General features: G+C 42.1%; 1 protein-coding gene across 1 annotated transcript in view; it reads left to right on the forward strand.

The window, feature by feature from the left end:
* Nucleotides 1–2,844, forward strand: part of RNMT (RNA guanine-7 methyltransferase) — a 32,434-nt gene extending 29,590 nt beyond the window's left edge. Inside the window, exon 11 of the mRNA XM_002713472.5 lies at nucleotides 1,660–2,844. Within this exon, the coding sequence (XP_002713518.1) occupies nucleotides 1,660–1,697 (38 nt within the window). The 3' untranslated portion in view covers nucleotides 1,698–2,844. The remainder of the gene's footprint in view (nucleotides 1–1,659) is intronic.
* Nucleotides 2,845–20,231: the final 17,387 nt, after the last annotated feature.

Genomic DNA, 20,231 nt, shown 5'->3' on the forward strand with positions numbered 1-20,231 from the left:
CCGTAGGACTTTCAGAATTTTTTGAGTTAGAAAGGAAAGAAAGTGGATAATTGCATATCTGAAGTAAGCCTTCACGCTGTTAGTGGTTTTAAATGATCCTGAATTTGAGTAGGACAGGACTGAAGGGTTGTTTGCAGTTAGTGTGGGTGTATGAGTTGGGATCTGGCAGCTGTGGACTGTGGAGAACTCACTTGGAGTAGGGATAGAGTAAATGGTGCTGTCAGCTTTGTTTCCTCACCCTCCACGGTGGTTGGAAACAAACAGGGTTGCCTGTTTTCTGTCTGTATACTATGCTGACAACCACATTTCATTTCTGCTGAAGGAAATCAGAACTTAGTAAATAAGGTTCAGGAGAATAGCATGACCAATGCAGTACTTGGGGAGGACCAGTGTGCTTTTCCTATACAGCTTGGGTTGAAAGCACAAAAAGCTGGTTTGAGGCTTGGGACGTAGCCATGGTCTGCTGATGCTCAATGCCCTCTGCGCACAGTCAGCTCAGGGAGCACGGTCTTCACCTTCCACGACCTGTCTCTTATCCAGGTGCATGAAATAGCTTTACATTCTTTGAAATTTGTCACCTTTTCAGATATTCTCTTACCATAAAATCCACTGCTGTCTTTATTAGATCAAATAAGTTTGAACTTCAGTGTGATTCAGAACAGGGAACCATAAATTAATTTAGCTCTCTTTGCATGAACACACATCAAAGCAGGAAACCTTATGGGACTAGGTGAATAAGAAATACTGGTGCTGGGCCAGATAAATACTGTCTCTTTCGGTCATCATGTGGCTTTTGACTCAGTTTCTTTACTAAGCCCTACAACACAAGAATTGGATAATCAGATGGATTTTAAACATGTCAAGTTACAAATGTTCCTTGTATTTCTTCTTAATAGTTGTGTTATATGTTTCTTATATTTCATCTTACTCATTTTTTGTTTTATTATTTCTGCATAGAAAACCTAGAGTACCACTGCCACTAGTACTTAATGTGGTGTAGCTACTTGATTACCTTGTTCTAGGTAAAAAATACTTATTTGAAAGGCAGAGCTTCAGAGAGAAAAGGAGAGACCGACAGAGAGATCTTCATCAGCTGGTTCACTTCCCAAATGGCCACAATGACTAGGGCTAGCCAAGAGCCCAGGAGCTTTTTCCAGGTCTTCCACATGGGTACAGGGGCCCAAGCACCTGGGCCATCCTCTGCTGTTTTCCCAGACACATTAGCAGGGAGCTGGATCAGAAGTGGAGCAGCCAGAACTCAAACCTGCACCCATATGGGATGCCAGCCCTGCAGGCTGCTGTTTAACCTGCTGCACTGCAGCGCTGGCCCCGTTGTCATTTTCTTTGCCTTTCTACTTTCAGTTTTGCTTACCTCAGATGGTTTTTTGAGGCTTTTAAAGCTGTTGAATTGTTTTTCCTATGGACTGTAATGTTACCATTAGAATAGGTAGATTTGTTTCCAAGTAAGCATATCCCATATCTGCCTGAATGTGACTCAAATAATAGAGGAACTCCTAGAACCGGTGGCTTTTTTTCCTCTTCAAAAGCTGCTTGAGAGCCTAAGAATTTTCACCAAGTTAGACACAGGACTAAGTGTTGCTTTGTTTACCCTGAGGGTGTGATAAACTAAACTGTGTCTTTCCTTTATTTCCTCTTCAGGTATTTACCTGGTTTTTGCCTTCGAGAAGCAGCAGTGACCACTTGGGCAGTTGCCCCTCAGCAGCTGTGCTCTGCCCTGCACAGTCGTGAGCAGCCATCGCCTGTAGAGCAACAACCTTCTGTTTGTTTTCATTCTAAATGTGCAGGATGCTACCAGGAACTCCAGTGTATAGATTGAACACTTGCTGTCTGTGACAGATGAACTTTCATGTGTATATAAGAAGGGGTTGGGACCTTTGTCTTTAAAAATCTATTTTTAAGTAATGTTCTGAGAATTCCATTTACCTCTACTCTCTTTGCTCTTAAAATTTATCATATGACTTCTTAGGCAGCCAGACTGTTTCCACAGTGTTCTTATTTGTTCAATGTGTATTCACAGTATTAAATTTATCACATTTGTAGAATGGTGAAGAGAGCATACTGATTCAGCAGTATGCATGCTTATTTCCATAGTTTTGTTATATGGTATTTTTCAAGCTTAAGTGGGTTGTGTATATATAATTAAAAAAAACTGTTCACTATGTGTTGCTAAAGTTACAAGTTTAAAATTCAGTTTTAGATGATCATAAAAGTTCCCTAGACAGAATTTTAACAGTTCATTGCATTTCACTAGAAATAACTAATTTTGCTAATGTGCAGCAGTTCTGGAACTTTTCAGAACGTTTAGATGGCAGCATAAAGTCTTCGTGAAAACTTCCAGTCATAACAATTAATAGTTCCAGTTTTCAGATCGTATGTAATGAGACACATTTACCCATCTTCATTGAACCATGGGCCGTAGTTATTTTTCTCAAGATTAAGTCAAAATCCCTGTCTTGTGAGACAGTTGTACGTTGTTTTCAAATTTGTACACAGAACTGCAGTAGGAGGGTAAGGATTATAAAGAATGCAGACAGACTTCAGATTAATTCTCACTGAGGTTATCTCTGGGTTATTGATTACTTCAGCCTATAAGTAGACAGTACTTCTCCATAGTAGGAGCCATTGTGTCATCACCTTTCAATATTTTTGTTTTTGCCTTTTCAGAATCATCATGATTGTCATTTTAGCTGATGCCTATGTGAATTATTGTCCTTACTTTATGGCACTGCTTAGAGAACTTGCCAGCTTTTAGATATGTTTAAAAACTGAAAAGCGCAAAGCAAAGCAATTGCATATTCTTTTAAATAAAGTCATTTACTCTGAGCATGGTTTACAAGGACATTGCTTTCTCTAATTGTCCAGAGTACTTGTTTTAAAAGCACAGTCTGAATTAGTTTACATCTGTTGATTGTTCATAGTTAAGAGTAGGGAACTTTCTAGCAAGAGAATGTGGGTTTCTGCATTCTGCAGTAGTCATTTGGGAAATGAGTAAGTACATCTGACTAGTTGCTGTCATTAGCTAGGAAAGGTTTGGGAATGGTGCTGGGTTGATAGCTTTGGTAGGTATAAAAGGCTTTGTCATCCTTTCCTAGCATTTCTTAGTTAACAGGTGACAACGATTCATGTATTCTTGGCGTCCTTCATTCCTTTCCCCTGCATGTGTAATTTTGGGGAAAGAAGAATTCTCCCAAAGGATGGAATAAGTAGTGATGATACAAAAGAGAGAGAAAAGAAAAGTGGAGTTCCAGGGCTTCCAGTGAGGGAGAGGGAGAGGGAGAGCGAGGTCAGCCTGGAGGGGGCAGTGAGCTGCGCCAGCTATTGGAGGTGCAGGGTCTCACACAGCCACACCCACAGGAGCTACCTCCTTCCATGTGCTTTGTTTGTCTTGTTGCCTCTCTGTTCTTGCCCTCCTGCCCTCCTTGCTGCAACTAAGTGGGCAGTGACTTGAGGAACTGTCAGGGAAAGAATTGGAACATGAGGGTGACTGGGACACCCCCGGACCTGTGCTGTTTATCCTCTGGGGAAAAGACCAGAAATGGAGATCAAAAATGAATCACTTGGAGAAATGGAACAAGCTGCGGTTGTGGTGGTTGGTTTGGGAATGTGACTGCACTATGGTGTAACCAGAAACACTGGCAGGGAGCTCTTTGGGCCTAGAATCCATTCAAGGAGCAGCAGCAGTGGCCACAGTGTTGACGGGGACAAGTGAGCAGGGTGCAGCTACAGCTGAGGGGCAGCACCCTCCCCTACATTGGGTGCAGACTGTAGTAGAGTGACTCAGGGGCTATCGGCCTGTGCCTTCAGCGCCAGCTACCCAGGTCCAGTGTGACTCCCCACGCATGTTTGCTTTCAGTGAGAAGGCACTCAGGGAGGCCCTAGCTTAGGTCAGTCACTTGTGCCCCCTCATCATGCTTGGAAACTGAGGAGGTATGATTGCTGTCTGACTTCTGGTGCCAGTAAGGAGTCAGCAGAGGGACACCGGGTGACGTGAACTTTGGGGTGGGATGCAGTAGTAAAAAGCAGAAAAACTGTCAGCCATGGGAGGTTGCTCTTTAGGGATTCCCTGCCTTTTTTGCTGTTGTGGGATTTTGAAATGCATTATCTGATATGTAGGTCTGCCTACAGTGTAGAAGTGCCAGTGTGAACACTCTGGCTACTGAAACTTCATTATTTTTCATTATTGGTAAACTGACTTTCTGTTGTCAAATTCAGGCTTTGAATTTTTTGGTTATCTGAAGCCAGTCACTGCAAAGATCTCAGTGTGAAGAACAGAGGCCAGATCCAGGGACCAGGGTCATACAATAGAAGTTTTACCCAAAGGCCCATGGAGCATACTGGCCTGTCGGTCAACTCAGAAGCATCGATGAGTGTAGTCTCAACCTCTCTAGTTGCTGTTTGCTCAAAACTGCTGGTAGGTATTTTCATTTCCCAGCAACATGCCTGATTCTTTGCCAGCAACCAGGACAGTGGCCACTACACTTTCTTACTGATAGGCATAATTAATAGCAGATACCCATGGGGCTGGGCCCAGGAGACTGTCAGCTCTTCCCCTCATGGACATCTTCCTTTCTGTCTGCCTCTGTTTGGGCCTGGGGAACATGAACTTCCTGCTCCTCACTATGGTGAAGAGGAGGTTTGGGACATCAGCAGTCCTGCCCACAGTTGGAGGATTCCAAGGTAAGCCCCAAGCCCTTGGCTGTCTACACTGCCTTAACCTAGGCTTTGGTTTGTTGGGGGCCACATTCCTAGGACAAAGCTGAGTAGAGAGCTACCATTTTATTTAGCTCCTGTCTAAAGGCCAGTTTTCTAAATACACTTAGTGATAACCCCTTCTGATCCTTAACTCCTTATGGAGTTGGTAAGCACCGTTATCCCGATTTGAATGATAGGGGAGCCAAAGAGAGGATAGAAAGTTGTCCAAGAAAGCTGGCCTTTTTGTGTCCGCCTCCGTGTTAGATACCTCCTGGGGCATGGGGCCCAGGTGAGTCTGCACCCATTCACAGTATGCACCTTGAGATGTTAACCATGGGAGCTCCGTCCTTTTTGATTCCAAACTTTGGTATTTAAACGTGCTCTTGAGCCAGAGCATATGTGACCCACTGGCAAGAAGGCAAAAGTAGACCTGGGTTTCGCAGTCTGGGTCTGTTGACCTCAGAGCACAGTGTGAGTGTAGTCCAGAGGAGGGTCAGCTGGGTGTCCAGGCAGAGGCGACTCATTTGTTTTGTAACTTTATTGTTTTGTAACTTTAGATTGCAGTGTACTAACTGTGCAGTGATGTTTCACCCGAACCTGTTGTAAGCAGTCATACCCTAGGAGCCTGCCCTCTGCTTCCTTCCAGTCACTGCCTCCCTGAGGGTGACCACTATCCTGAGTTCTAAGAGCATAGATTAGTTCTGTCAGCTTTGGATGTTTTGTGAATGGAATTAAACATTATGCATTTCTTCTATCTGGCTTCTTTTGCTCAACACAGTGTAAGATTTTTGGTTGCATGTGTTTGTACATGGTTCATTCTCATGCTGTATAGTATTTCATCAGGTAAATAAACCACATATTATTTATCCAGTGAGCGTTTGGTTCATTTCTGGTTTGGGAATTACTGGTACTGCTCCAGATACTGGAATGTGTGTATTTCAGCGCACAGAGCCACACGTTGCAGGGACACAGTACAGGTCCCTTGTTCTGCTTTATCAGTTACTGCCAAACAGCCCTCCCAAGTTCCCTTGTCCCATATCCTTACCAGAGTTGGAGACAGTCTTTTTCATCTTTTTCTGGTGGGTGTGCAGTGGTGTCCTGTGGCTCTAGGTTTCATGATACTTGATTATTAACAAGATGGAGCACTTTTCCTATGCTTGATAGCCTTTTGCAGTTCCTTATGGTTTTTAAAATCAGAATATAGAGCCATCTTCATAAGACATTTTCCCCAACTACTATTAAATTCAACAATCATGAATGAGGGGCCAGTGCTGTGGTGCAGTGGGTTAAGCCACCGCCTGCAGTGCCAACATCCCACTTGGGTACTGGTTTGGGTCCCAGCTGTTCCACTTCTGATCCATCTCCCTGCAGTGGAAGATGGCCCAAGTCCTTGCGTCCCTGCACGCACGTGGGAGACCTGGAAGAAGCTCCTGGCTTCGGATGGGCACTGCTCCGGCTGTTGTGGCCAAGTGGGGAGTGTTGTGGCCAATTGGGGAGTGAACCAGTGGATGGAAGATTTCTCTCTCTGCCTCTCCTTCTCTCTCTGTGTAACTCTGACTTTCAAATAAATAAATAAATCTTTAAAAAAAAAAAGAAATAGCAAATCTGTTCAAGATTCATCTATTTGTTTATTTGAAAGGCAGAGCCACAGAGAGGCAGAGGCAAAGAGAGATAGAGAGATCTTCCATTTGCTGGTTCACTCCCCAAATGGCTGCAAGGCTGAAGCTGCGCCGGTCCAAAGCCAGGAGCCAGGAGCTTCTTCTGGGTCTCCCACATGGGTGCAGGAGCCCAAGGGCTTGGGCTGTTCTCCACTGCCTTCCCAGGCCATAGCAGAACGCTGGATAGGAAGTGGAGCAGCCAGGACTCAAACAAGTGCCCATATTGGATGCTGCCACTGCAGGTGGTGGCCTCACCTGCTGCACCACAATGCCAGCCCCAAAATAGCAAATCTGAAAGGTCTTACAGCTAGGAAAGAGACTGAATCAGTTATCAAATATCTGACAGAGGCAAACTCTGAACATGATGGCTTCACTGGTGAATTTCATCAAACATTTAAAGAGATACTACCAATCCTTTTCAAACTTTTCCAAAAAATGGAAGATGAAGGGCTACACTGTGGCTTAGTGAGTAAAGTTGCCGCCTGCAGTGCTGGCACCCCTTATGGGCACCGATTTAACTCCTGGCTGCTCCACTTCCGATCCAGCTCTCCGCTATGGCCTGGGAAAGCAGTAGAAGATGGCCCAAGTCCTTGGGCTCCTATACCCACGTGGGAAACCCGGAAGAAGCTCCTGGCTCCTGGCTTCCGATCCGCCCAGCTCTGCCTGTTGCGGCCATTTGGGGAGTGAACCATCGAATGGAAATTTCTCTCTCTGTGTCTCTGTCTCTCTGTAACTCTCTGCCTTTCAAATAAAATAAGCATACACAAAAATAAACAAAAGACTAGAATTTGATGAAGTTAGACATATACATATAAACAAAAAACCTAGTTTAAAAAATGGAAGAGAAATGGATACTTCTTAACTCATTTTATGAGGCTAGCATTGCCCTGATACAAAAGAAAGTGTGAGAAAACTGTTGAGCAGTTCTCAGTCATGAAGATTGGTGCAAACGTATTCAACAAAATAGAAGTCAACTGAATTCAGCAGCGTTTTAAAATGATTGTATGCTGTAGCCAAGCAGTGTTTATTCCTGGGATGTAAGGATTGATCTACATTCAAAAACTGTCGATTTAATGCACCACACTAACAGAATGAAGAGGTGAAAAACACATCATCTCCTTAGTTAATAGAGAAAAACGTGCTTGACAAAATTCCATGCCTTTTTATGATAAAGACACTTAACAAGGTAAAAATCAAAGGAAAGTATCTTTAACATAATGAAAGTCATGGGGCAGGCGCTGTGGTGTAGCAGGTGAGGCCGCCGCCTGCAGTGCCGGCATCCCATATGAGCCCCAGTTCAAGTCCTGGCTGCTGCACTTCTAATCCAGCTCTTTGCTGTGGCCTGGGAAAGCAGTGGGAGATAATCAAGTCCTTGGGCCCCTGCACCCACGTGGGAGACCTGGAAGAAGCTCCCGGCTCCTGACTTTGGATCAGCACAGCTCTGGCCATTGCGTCCATTTGGGAAGTGAACCAGTGGATGAAAGACCTCTCTCTCTCTGCTTCGGCCTCTCTGTAACTGCCTTTCAAATAAATTTTTTTAAAAAAATCATAATAAAAGTCACAATAGTGAACATCATACTCAATGGTGAAAGCCTGAAAGCTTTTCCTCTAAGGAAAAAAATCAAGAATGACTCATTTTCACCACTGATAGTCAAAATAGTACTGAAAGCCCTAGCCAGAAATGAAAAAAAAAAAAAAAAAAAAAAAAAAAAGACATGGAAACTGGGAAAGAAGTAGTTGAATTAATCTCTTTTCACAGATGATATGATTTTATAGATAGAAAACCTTTAAAGTTTCCACCAAACAATTTAGAACTAATGAATGAATTCAGCAAAGTAGCAGAATACAATGCCTTTACACAAAACTGATTGCATTTCTATACACTGAAAATGAACAAACTGAAAAAGAAATTAAGAGAAAAATTCCATTTAAAATAGTGTCAAAATGAATAAAATACTTTGGATTTAGCTTAACCAAAGAAGTGAAAGACTTTTATAATGAAAACTTGATGAGGATAAGTAAGGAAGCTGTGTTCATAGATTGGAAGAAAATATCATTAGCAATAGTACTCCAAGTGCTTTGCAGTCAAATCTCTATCAAAATCCATTTTGCAGAGGTCAGAAAACTCATCCTAAAATTCATATGGAATCTCAAGGGGTCCCAAATAACTAAAAGCCTTGACACAGAGGAGAGCAAGCTGGAAGACACACACTTTTTTTTTTCATCTTTTTAAGGAATACAAATTTCATAAGTACAACTTTAGGAATAGTTATTCTTTCCTCCATACCTGCCCTCCCACTCCCACTTCCACCCTTCCTCCTCCTCCCTCACCCCTTGCCAGTCCCATTCTCCATTAAGATTCATTTTCAATTAACTTTGTACACAGAAGACCAACTCTATACTGAGGAAAGATTTCAACAATTTGCACACACACGCAAACACACACACACACACACACACACAAACTGGGAACTAGTTTTACAGTTAACTCTCATAATACAACTCATTGAGGAGAGAGGTCCTGCATGGAGAGTTAATGTACAGTAATTCCTGTTGTTAATTTAACAATTAACATTCTCAGGCCGGCGCTGTGGCTCACTAGGCTAATCCTCCACCTGCAGCGCCGGCACTCCAGGTTCTAGTCCCGGTTGGGGCTCCGGATTCTGTCCTGGTTGCTCCTCTTCCAGTCCAGCTTTCTGCTGTGGCCCAGGAAGGCAGTGGAGGATGGCCCAAGTGCTTCGGCCCTACAACCGCATGGGAGACCAGGAAGAAGCACCTGGCTCCTGGCTTCGGATCAGCACAGTGCACCTATTTGAGGAGGTGACCCAACAGAAGGAAGACCTTTCTCTCTGTCTCTCTCTCTCTCTCTCACTGTCTAACTCTGCCTGTCAAAAAAAAAAATTTTAACATTCTTATGTACGACGTCAGTGACCACCCAATGCTCTTGACGAGAGCTGCCTAGGCTATGGAAGCCTTTTGAGTCCACAAATTCTGTCAGTATTTGGACAAGGCCATATGCAAAGTGGAAGTTCTCTCCTCCCTTTAGAGAAGAGTACATCCTTCTTTGATGGCCACTTCTTTCTGCTGGGGTCTGATTCACAGAGATCCTTCATGTAGAACATTTTTGCTACAGTGTCTTGGCTTTCCATGCCTGAAATGCTCTCAAGGCTTTTTAGTCAGACCAGGAAGTCTTAAGGGCTGATTCTGAGGTCAGAGTGTTACGTAAAGTGATTGTCATTCTATTAGTCTGCTATGTGGACTGCTTCCCATGTTGGAACATTCCTTTTTAATTCTATTATTATTACCAGGCACTTGGTCCTTTTTATATGATCACTTTAACACTTAATCTTATCTATACATTCACTTTAACACTAACATGATCACTTTAACATTTAAGATGACATTTTTACCATGGAGCTTAATGGGATTTGGAGTCCCATGACAAGTTTTGAAACTATATAGCTTTACAGTTACTTCTTCCTTCCTCTCTTATTCCCACTCTTATTTTTTACTGAGATCTATTTTCAACTGCCTATATACACAAATGATTAAGTAAAGAATTCAAAAAGTAGTATGAAGAAAAGACCAATGAAACAACAACAACAAAAAAAAGGAAACTATTCCTTGACAGTCAAGACAAGGGCAGCTCAAGTCATCCCTTCCTAAAGCATCAATTTTACTTCTACAGATTTTGTTTTAGGTGCTCTATTAGTTCTCACACATCAGGGAGAATATATGGTATTTGTCCCTTTGGAACTGGCTAATTTCACTAAGTATGATGTTTTCCAGATTCATCCATTTTGTTGCAAGTGACCAGATTTCATTTTTTTTTAATTCTGTGTAATATTCCATAGTGAACATATCCCGTAATTTCTTTTTCCAGTCTTTGGTTGATGGCCATTCAGGTTGATTCCATGTCTTAGCTATTGTGAATTGAGCTGCAATAAACATGGGCGTACAGATAACTCTTTTGTTTACTGACTTAATTTCCCTTGAGTAAATTCCCAGGAATGGGATGGCTGGGTCACATGGTAGGTTTATTTTCAGATTTTTGAAGTATCTCCATACTGTCTTCCATAGTAGCTTTACCAGTTTACATTCCCACCAACAGTGATTAGGGTACATTTTTCCCCACATCCTTGCCAGCATTTGTTTTTTGTTGATTTCTATATGAAAGCCATTCTAACTAGAGTGAAGTGAAACTTAATTGTGGTTTTAATTGCATTTCCCTGATGGCTAGTGATCCTGAAGTTTTTTTTCATGTGTCTCTTAGCCATTTGGATTTCCTCTTTTCAAAAATGCCTATTTAAGTCCTTGGACCATTTCTTAACTGAGTTGTTTGGTTTGTTGTTGTGGAGTTTCTTTCTTTCTTTCTTTCTTTCTTTCTTTCTTTCTTTCTTTCTTTCTTTCTTTCTTTTTTCAGGCAGAGTTAGTGAGAGAAAGAGAGAGAGACAGAGAGAAAGGTCTTCCTTCCATTGGTTCACACCCCCCCCCCCCAAATAGGCGCACTGCGCTGATCTGAAGCCAGGAGCCAGGTGTTTCTTCCTGGTCTCCCATGCAGGTGCAGGGCCGAAGCACTTGGGCCATCCTCCACTGCCTTCTTGGGCCACAGCAGAAAGCTGGACTGGAAGAGGAGCAACCGGGACAGAATCCAGCGCTACAGGCAGAGGATTGGCCTAGTGAGCTGCGGCGCCAGTCCTGTTGAGGAGTTTCTTGATCACTTTGTATGTTGTGGTTATTAATTGTTTATCAGTTGAATAGTTTGCAAATAATTTCTTCCATTCTGTCAATTGCCTCTTCACTTTCCTGAGTGTTTCTTTTGCCATATAGTAACTTCTCAGTTTAATGTAATCCCATTTGTTAATTTTGTCTTTGACTGCCTATGACTCTGGGGGCTTTTCCAAGAACTCTTTGCCTATGCCAGTGTCTTACAGGGTTTCCCCAAAGTTCTCTAATAATTTGATGGTGTCAGGTCATAGATTTAGATCTTTAATCCATGTTGAGTGGATTCTTTTGTGTAAGGTGTAAGGTAGGGGTCTTGGTTAATACTTCTGCATGTGGAAATCCAGTTTTTCCAGCACCATTTGATGAAGAGACTGTCCTTGCTCCAGGGATTGGTTTTAGCTCCTTGGTCAAATATAAGTTGGTTGTAGATGTTTGGATTGATTTCTGGTGTTTCTATTCTGTTCCATCGGTCTATCCATGTGCTTTTGAACCACTACCAGGCTGTTTTGATTATAACTGCCTTGTAGTATGTCTTGAGATCTGGTATTGTAATGCCCCCGGCTTTGTTTTTGTTGTATAAGATTGCTTTAGCTATTGGAGGTTTCCTGTACCATCATATGAAATTCAGCTTCCTTTTTTCTAGATCTGAGAAGAATGTCTTTGGTATTTTGATTGGTATCACATTGAACCTGTAAATTGCTTTTGTAACAATGAACATTTTGTTGATATTGATTCTTTCAATCCATGACTATGGAAGATTTTTCCATTTTTTGTATCTTCTTATGTTTCATTCTTTTGTGTTTTGTAATTCTCATCATAGAGATCTTTGACATCCTTGGTTAAATTTATTCAAAGGTATTTGATTTTTTTGTAGCTATTGTGAATGGGATTGATCTTAAAAGCTCAATCTCAGTGCTTGGCATTGTCTGTGTATACAAAGGCTGTTGATTTTTGTGTATTGACTTTATATCCTGCTACTTTACCAAACTTCTATGAGTTCCAATAGTCTCTTGGAGGAGTATTTTGGCTCCTTCTATACCCAGTTTGCTTAGAGTTTTCATCATGAAAGGGTGTTATATTTTATTAAATGCTTTCTCTGCCTCTATTAAGATAATCATATAGTTTTTCTTCTATAGTTTGTTACTGTGGTGTATCACATTGATTTGCAAATGGCGATACATCCCTGCATACCACGGATAAATCCCACTTGGTCTGGGGGGATGATCTTTCTGATGTGTTGTTGGATTCGATTGGCTAAAATTTTGTTGAGGATTTTTGTATCCATGTTCATCAGGGAAATTTCTGTGTAATTCTTTTTCTGTTGCATCTTTTTCAGGTTTGGGAATTAAGGTGATGCTGGCTTCACAGAAAAATTTGGGAGGGTTCCCTCCTTTCAGTTATTTTGAATAACTTGAGCAGGATTGGAGTTAGTTCTTTAAATATTTGGTAGAATTCAGCAGTGAAGCCTTCTGGTACTTGGCTTTTCTTTGTGGGGAAGGCCTTTATTACTGACTCAACTTCTGTCTTGGTTAGGGGTCTGTTTAGGTTTTCTGGGTCTTCATGTTCAATTTAGGTAAGTTGTATATGTCCAGGAATCTATCTATTTTTTCTAGGTTTCCCAATTTGTTGGCATACAACTCTTTGTAGTAATTTCTGGTGATTCTTTTTACTTCTGTGGTGTCTGTTGTGACATTTCCTTTTTCATCTCTAATTTTATTGATTTGGGTCTTCCCTCTCCTTTTTTGTTTAGTTGGGCCAATGATGTGTCAATTTTGTTTATTTTTTCAAAAAACCATCTCTTCGTTTTGCTCTTCTTTTGTATTTTTTGATTCAATTGTGTTGATTTATTCTCTAATTTTAATTATTTATTTTCTTCTACTAGTTTTGGATTTGGTTTGATGTTGTTTTTCTAGATCCTTGAGATGCATTGATAGCTCATTTATTTGGTGCCTTTCAATTTCTTGATGTAGGCGCCAATTACTATGAACTTTCATCTTAATACTTCTTTTGCTGTATCCCATAAGTTTTGATATATTGTGTTGTCATCTTCATTTGTTTCTAGAATTTTTTTTCATTTTTTTTTATTTCTTCTAAGACCCACTGTTAATTTAGGAGCATGTTGTTCAGTCTCCATGTGTTTGCATATGTTCTAGAGATTCCTGAGTTTCTGATTTCCAGCTTTACTCCACTGTGGTCTGAGAAGATGCAATGTATGAATTCCTTTTTTTTTTTTTTTTAATTTGCTGATATATGCTTTATGGCCAAGTATGTGGTCAATCCTAGAGAAAGTTCCATGCACTGGTGTGTAGAATGTATATTTTGCAGCTGTAGAATGAAAAATTCATCTGTTAGGTCCATTAGATATCGTTAGGTCCATTTGGTCTATAGTGTTGATTAAATCTGCTGTTTTCTTGCTCATTTTCTCTCTGGTTGATCTGTCCATTGCTGAAAGTGGAGTATTGAAAGTCCACATTGCTACTGTATTGGATCTAATTCTCCCTTTAGATCCCTTAACATTTCTGCTAAATAGCCAGGTGTACTTTATTTAGGTGCATAAATGTTTATAACAGGTACATCTTCCTGTTAAATTGACCCCTTAATCATTACATAGTGCTCTTTGTCTCTTTTAACAGTTTTTATGTTAAAGTCTATTTTGTCTGATATTAGGATGGCTACACCAGCTCTTTTTTGGTTTCTGTTGGCATGGAATATCTTTTTTAATCCTTTCACTTTCAGTCTGAATGCATCTTTGTTGGTGAGATGTGTTTCTTGTAGGCAGCAAATAGATGGGTTTTGGTTTTTTAAATCCTTTTAGCTAGTCTGTGTCTTTTAATTGGAGAGTTGAGGCCATTTACATTCAAGGTGACTACTGAGAATTAATGACTTTGCCCTGCCATTTTTCCAAAAATATTCCTATTTTTTGCTTTGAATTTCCTTTGAATTTTACTGAGAGATTTTCTTCCTTTACCTTCTTCTGTAGTGATGACCATGTTTCTGTGTTTCTGTGTGCAGCTCATCCTTAAGCATATTGTGTAGGGCTGGATGTATTGTGAAAGATTCTTTAAATTTTTGTTTGTTATGGATGGTCTTTATTTCATCTTCATTCGTGAGAGCTTTGGAGGATGTAGTATTCTGGGTTGACAGTTTTCCTCTTAAGAGTTGAAATATATCTCTCCTTTCTCTCCTAGCCTGTAGGGCTTCTGATGAGAAGGCCACTGTGAATCTAATTGGAGATCTTCTGAAAGTAATCTGGTGTTTATTTCCTGCATATTTTAGAATATTTTCTTTATGTTTTACTGTGGTGAGTTTGATTATAATGTGCAGTGGTGAAAATCTTTTCTGGCCATGTCTATTAGGAGTTCTATGTGCTTCCTGTACTTGGATGTCCCTTTGTTTCTCCAAATTAGGGAAGTTTTCTTTTATTATTTCACTAAAAAAGCTTTCTAATCCTTTCTCTCTCTCCATGCCTTCAGGAACTCCTAGAACCCCTATCTTGGGTCTTTTTATAGTATCCTGTAGATTCCCAACAGTGTTTTTTAGTTTTCTAATTTCCTCTTCTTGTCTTTGGTTTGACTGTATAATTTTTTTAGAATATTTTTAAAAATTAATTTTATTGGCCGGCGCCGCGGCTCACTAGGCTAATCCTCCACCTTGCGGCGCCGGCACACCAGGTTCTAGTCCCGGTCGGGGCGCCGGATTCTGTCCCGGTTGCCCCTCTTCTAGGCCAGCTCTCTGCTGTGGCCAGGGAGTGCAGTGGAGGATGGCCCAGGTGCTTGGGCCCTGCACCCCATGGGGGACCAGGAAAAGCACCTGGCTCCTGGCTCCTGCCATCGGATCAGCGCGGTGCGCCGGCCGCAGCGTGCCGGCCGCGGCGGCCATTGGAGGGTGAACCAACGGCAAAAAGGAAGACCTTTCTCTCTGTCTCTCTCTCTCACTGTACACTCTGCCTGTCAAAAAAAAATTAATTTTATTAATTTTAGAATATTTTTAAAAATTACAGACAGTGAGAGGGAGAGACAGAGAGAAAGGTCTTCCTTCCATTGGTTCAATCCCCAATTGGCTACAATGTCCGGAGCTGTGCCAATCCAAAGCCAGGAGCCAGTTGCCTCTTTCCCAGTCTCCCATGTGGGCCCAAGTTCTTGGGCTATCTTTTATTGCTTTCACAGACCATAGCAGAGAGCTGGATCAGAAGAGGGGCAGCAGAGACTAGAACCAGTGCCCATATAGGATACTGGTATCGCAGGTGGAGGATTAACCTACTGCACCATGGCACCAGCACCTGACTGTATAATTTCCTGTGCTTTGTCTTCTAAGTAGGATATTCTTTCTTCTGCTACACTGAATCTGTTGTTAAGGCTTTCCACTGCATTTTTTATTTGTTTTATTGAATTCTTCATTTCATTTTGATTTCTCTTTAAGATCTCAATTTCATGGGAGAAATTTTCTTCCATGTCCTATTAGGATTTCAGTAGTTCATGCATTTGCTTCTGATTACTTCTATGTAATTTTAAGATCAATTTTTTGAATTCTATTTCTTCCATCTCATCATCTTCACAATCTAATATTGAAGTCTTGTGTTCTTTTGGAGGTGTCATGTTGTCTACCTTATTCTTGTTTCTTTAATTGGTGTGTTTGTTGTTCAACATTTGGGGAGATACTCGCTGGTTTCTTCTTCTTCTTCTTCTTCTTTTTTTTTTTTTTTTTTTTTTGCTGTGGTGGATTTTATCTTTGTACTATGCCTCTCTATATAAGTGGGGTGTCTGCTTTCAGTGAATATCTAAAGGCTTGTAGTGGGTGTGGCCAGGGAACTCTGTTCAGTTCTCCAGGGTGAAGGGCATGTCTAAGGTGACACACCCAGGTTTAGCATGGTAAATCTCCTCTTTTTTTTTTTTTTTTTTTTCATCAGTGGTTAGTTTATTCTGCTCAGCTGAGCTCCTCTCCTCACAGGAGACCAATGTCTGAGTGCTAGCCCCAAGGAGCACACAAAGGATCTGTGTAGTCCTCAGTGTAAGTTCAGATTCCCCAGCAGTGTCCCTCACCAGGTAACCAGGAATCCCTGAGAGTGTGGAGTGTCCCACAGTGACTGTCCAAAGTCCCGGCCATATCATGAGTCCTCCCACACTGCCTCAGTTTTTTTCACAGTTTCAGCACAGAAGCCTCTCATAGTCACAAGCTCCTAGCTCCCTGTTAGTTCTTCCCACCAGTCGGGAATCGCCACTCACCTGGTTGCTGAGCATGGACAAGAGCTGGCACAGCTGTTATGTACGTCCAAAATGGCGCCTGCTCTATCAGAGTGTTACAGGACACCATTGTAAAGTGATCAGGGAGAGAGAAGCGTGCCCCTCCTTTTTTTTTTTTTTTTTTTTCCTCCTCTAGTTTGGCAGGTACACTATCCCCTGCAGGGCTCCAAGCCAGTTTCCCTCTAGGCACTTCCTGCAGCTTTAGTGTCTGAGGCTTGGGCTGCTTCAGTCTGGTCTCATCTCATTCTCCAATGCTGGTATGTAGGTTCTTGGCTGCTGGAGTCTTGAGTGTCCACACCCTCCATGGAGGTCCACCATGTCCCTCTAATTTCTGTAGAGTTTCCTCTTCTGTTTTCTAACTCTTCTATGAGACTGCACTCTCCACTTTTTTAAAAAACTATCTTCTGGAGTAGTGCAGTAAGCTCCCTCCTGACTCAACCATCTTGGAATCTCCTTGACACACATTTCTTGATTTCAAAACACATTACAAAGCACCAATAACCAGGCTGGCGCCATGGCTCACTAGGCTAAACTCTGCCTGTGGAACTGGCACTCCGGGTTCTAGTCCCGGTTGGGGTGCCGGATTCTGTCCTGGTTGCTCCTCTTCCAATCCAGCTCTCTGCTGTGGCTCCAGAGTGCAGTGGAGGATGGCCCAGGTCCTTGGGCCCTGCACCCCATGGGAGACCAGTGTAAGTGCCGGGTTCCTGCCTTCGGATTGGCGCAGCACACTGGCCGCAACGCTCCAGCTGTAGCAGCCACTTAGGGGGTGAACCAACGGAAAAAGGAAGACCTTTCTCTCTCTCTCTCTCTCTCGCTCTCGCTCTCACACTGTCTAACTCTCCTGTCAAAAAAAAAAAATTAAAATAAAAAGACTCAAAGCATCAATAATCAACACAGTTTGGTATTGGTGTATGACCTATGGAATAGAATGGACAGCCTAGAAACAAAACTTTGTATAATCAAACACTTCTCGACAAAGGTATTAGGTCACTATAATGAGGAAAGGATAATCTTTTCAACAAATGATGCTGGATAAACAGGGCATTCACATGCAAAGCAATGAAGTTGGGCCCTACTCAAGCACCATATTAAAAAATTAACTCGTTGGAACAGAGTTATGGTAATCTTAAATGTAAGATGTAATACTTTGCAACTCTTAAATGAAACTATAGGGCAAAAGCTTCATGACATTGAATTTGGCAATGATTTATTGAATGTAACACCAAAAATAAGACAACAAAAGAGGGGCTGGCCCTGTGGCACAGTGGGTTAATACCCTGACCTGAAGCACTGGCATCCCATATGGGCACCGGTTAGAGACCCAGCTGCTCCACTTCCAATCTAGCTCTCTGCAATGGCCTGGGAAAGCAGTAGAAAGATGGTCCAAGTCCTTGGGCCCCTGCACCCAGGTGGGAAACCCCGAAGAAGCTCCTGGCTCCTGGCTTTGCGGCCAACTGGGGAGTGAACCATTGGATGGAGGACCTCTCTCTCTCTTTCTCTCTGCCTCTCCTCTCTCTGTGTAACTCTAGCTTTCAAATAAATAAAATTTAAAAAAAGACAACAGAAGAAAATATAGAAAACTTGCATTTCATTAAAAAGTTGCACATCAAAAAGTAATATCAACAGAACAAAACAGGAAATTTAACCTCATCAGACTGATAAACCTATTTTGATAATCACAATAAAAGAAAAAGGCAATGGTTATTATGGTAAATTTTATATTGTTGTTTTGTTTTGTCTAGGAGTTTGGGGGGATAGTTCACAGACATACATACACACACACAGAGGTTGCATCTGCTCGTTCATTCTGCAAATGCCCTCAATGTCCAGGGCTGGGCCAGGATTGGCACCAGGAGCTGGGAACTCTCTGCAGGTCTCCCTGCTGGGTGTAAGAGACCCAACTACTTTAGCTATCACTTGCTCTCTCCCAGGGTCTGCTTTAGCAGGAAGCTGGAGTCAGGAGCCAAGGCAGGTATTGAACCCAGGTATTCCAGTCTAGAAGGCAGGCTTCCTAACCACTGTAGGCCAAACACCTGCCCCATAAATTTTATGTAATCTTTATTTTATGACAATAAAAACAATGGGGGAAGTGCAACAGAGACTGTACATAGCCCACAAAGCCAAAACTATTTACTGCAGCTTTGACAATGTGGAGAAATTGGTTCTGTGAAGAGATTATTCTAGAAGAACCCAGTTCCTGTTAATAGCAAACTTATAGTTTGTACAATGAAACCTAGAAGTAGACATTTGAACTATGTAACAATTTGAGTACATAAGGATGACTTGCTTCCAATACTCTTGTAAATTGCTCTGGCAACATAAAACCTAGAAGCTGATTTTAAAATAAATGATGTGAGAGTTCACTGCAGACGGTGACAAGACACAGATCAGAGCACTCCTGCTGCCCGCTGTGTCTCTCCATGACCAAACTAACTGAATCCATACAAACGATGTTGCTCCATCTGCTCTTGAGATCGAAGGGAATGAAAGTGCATTTAAGGACTTTAAGCAGAGGTCTGCCACCACAGGTTATTGCGATTTCATTCATTATCCTGAGAAAATTAATTATCCTGGAAGGCTAAAAGGATACAGTTTCTGTAACATCTCCCATTGTTGGATCCATGCTGTTAGGTCTCCATTAGCCATTGGCTGAAGCTTTTGATTTATTTATCATCGATCTTCTCTGTGTTGTGCCTGAGCTAGTGCAAAATAGAGGAGCAGCACGCACTGATAAAACTGGACAGTCCTTTATTGCTGGTGGTGGAGAGTGGGCTCACGCCCTAAAGAACTATCGACCCTGAAGCTCAAAGCAAAACAGCAAAAACCACAAGGAGGGGTGGGGAAATACATGGTTACAAGGGTCAAGCTGACCTAATGTATATGCGAAACTACTATCAATCACAGTCTTGACAATACCAATTACAATCTTGACATTAGTCTAGGTACTGACCTAAATCATATGTGGGATATAGACAAATTACAATCTTAATGTTAATCCAGGTGCAGCCTTTCTGTTTAAGCTTGAGCAATCATGCCAGAGGATTTCTATGTTTTGCCAGGCAGGATGCAGTGTGCTGTTGATATTGGCCAGCTTATTGATAATTTTTTTTTTTGACAGGCAGAGTGGACAGTGAGAGAGAGAGACAGAGAGAAAGGTCTTCCTTTGCCATTGGTTCACCCTCCAATGGCCGCTGCGGCCGGCGTGCTGCGGCCGGCGCATCGCACAGATCCGATGGCAGGAGCCAGGTACTTCTCCTGGTCTCCCAGGGGGTGCAGGGCCCAAGCACTTGGGCCATCCTCCGATAATTTTCAATATTAATAATCTTGCAGGTTCTTGCCATGAATTCAGAGAAGAATTCCGAATACTGGCTCAAATAAACCAGACAACATGGTAACTTTTTAAGGATTTTATTCAGTGAGAGAAATGTGCAAGAGAGTGAGGGCTTTATTTAGGGGAGAAAGAGAGGTCTAGAAGCTAAGTTGGGTCTATGCCAAGCAGAGAGCAGGCCAGGAGTGAACCATGTGGAGCAAGCGTATGGTTATGAGCAGCCACAGGTAGCTTAGTGTGGCAGCAAAGCAAAGGCATGGAGCAGACCACAAGCCACGTGCAGCAAGCATGCAGGCAGTGCGCGGCTGAAGGCCACGCACCCATGGGGCAACAAAAGGGCAGGCCCACCGAGGTCCAGGCCTGTTATCCACTTCCAAAGCGGAGTGGTTACATAGTCTGATTGGCAGGTGGGTGTACAAGTGGGATCAGGTAGGGGCATGAGATCACACAGGACACAGGGAGCGTGGTCTTCCAGCTCACAAATCTAATCAATTTTATCCTGTCTTCCTGCCTACGTCACTGTTATTGTCTCAGTTTTAGACCAGTTAATTTCAGAACATAGTCTCA

Source organism: Oryctolagus cuniculus, chromosome 10, assembly GCF_051225735.1.
Source record: "Oryctolagus cuniculus isolate XC-2025 breed Fujian yellow rabbit chromosome 10, ASM5122573v1, whole genome shotgun sequence".
NCBI lineage: Eukaryota > Metazoa > Chordata > Mammalia > Lagomorpha > Leporidae > Oryctolagus > Oryctolagus cuniculus.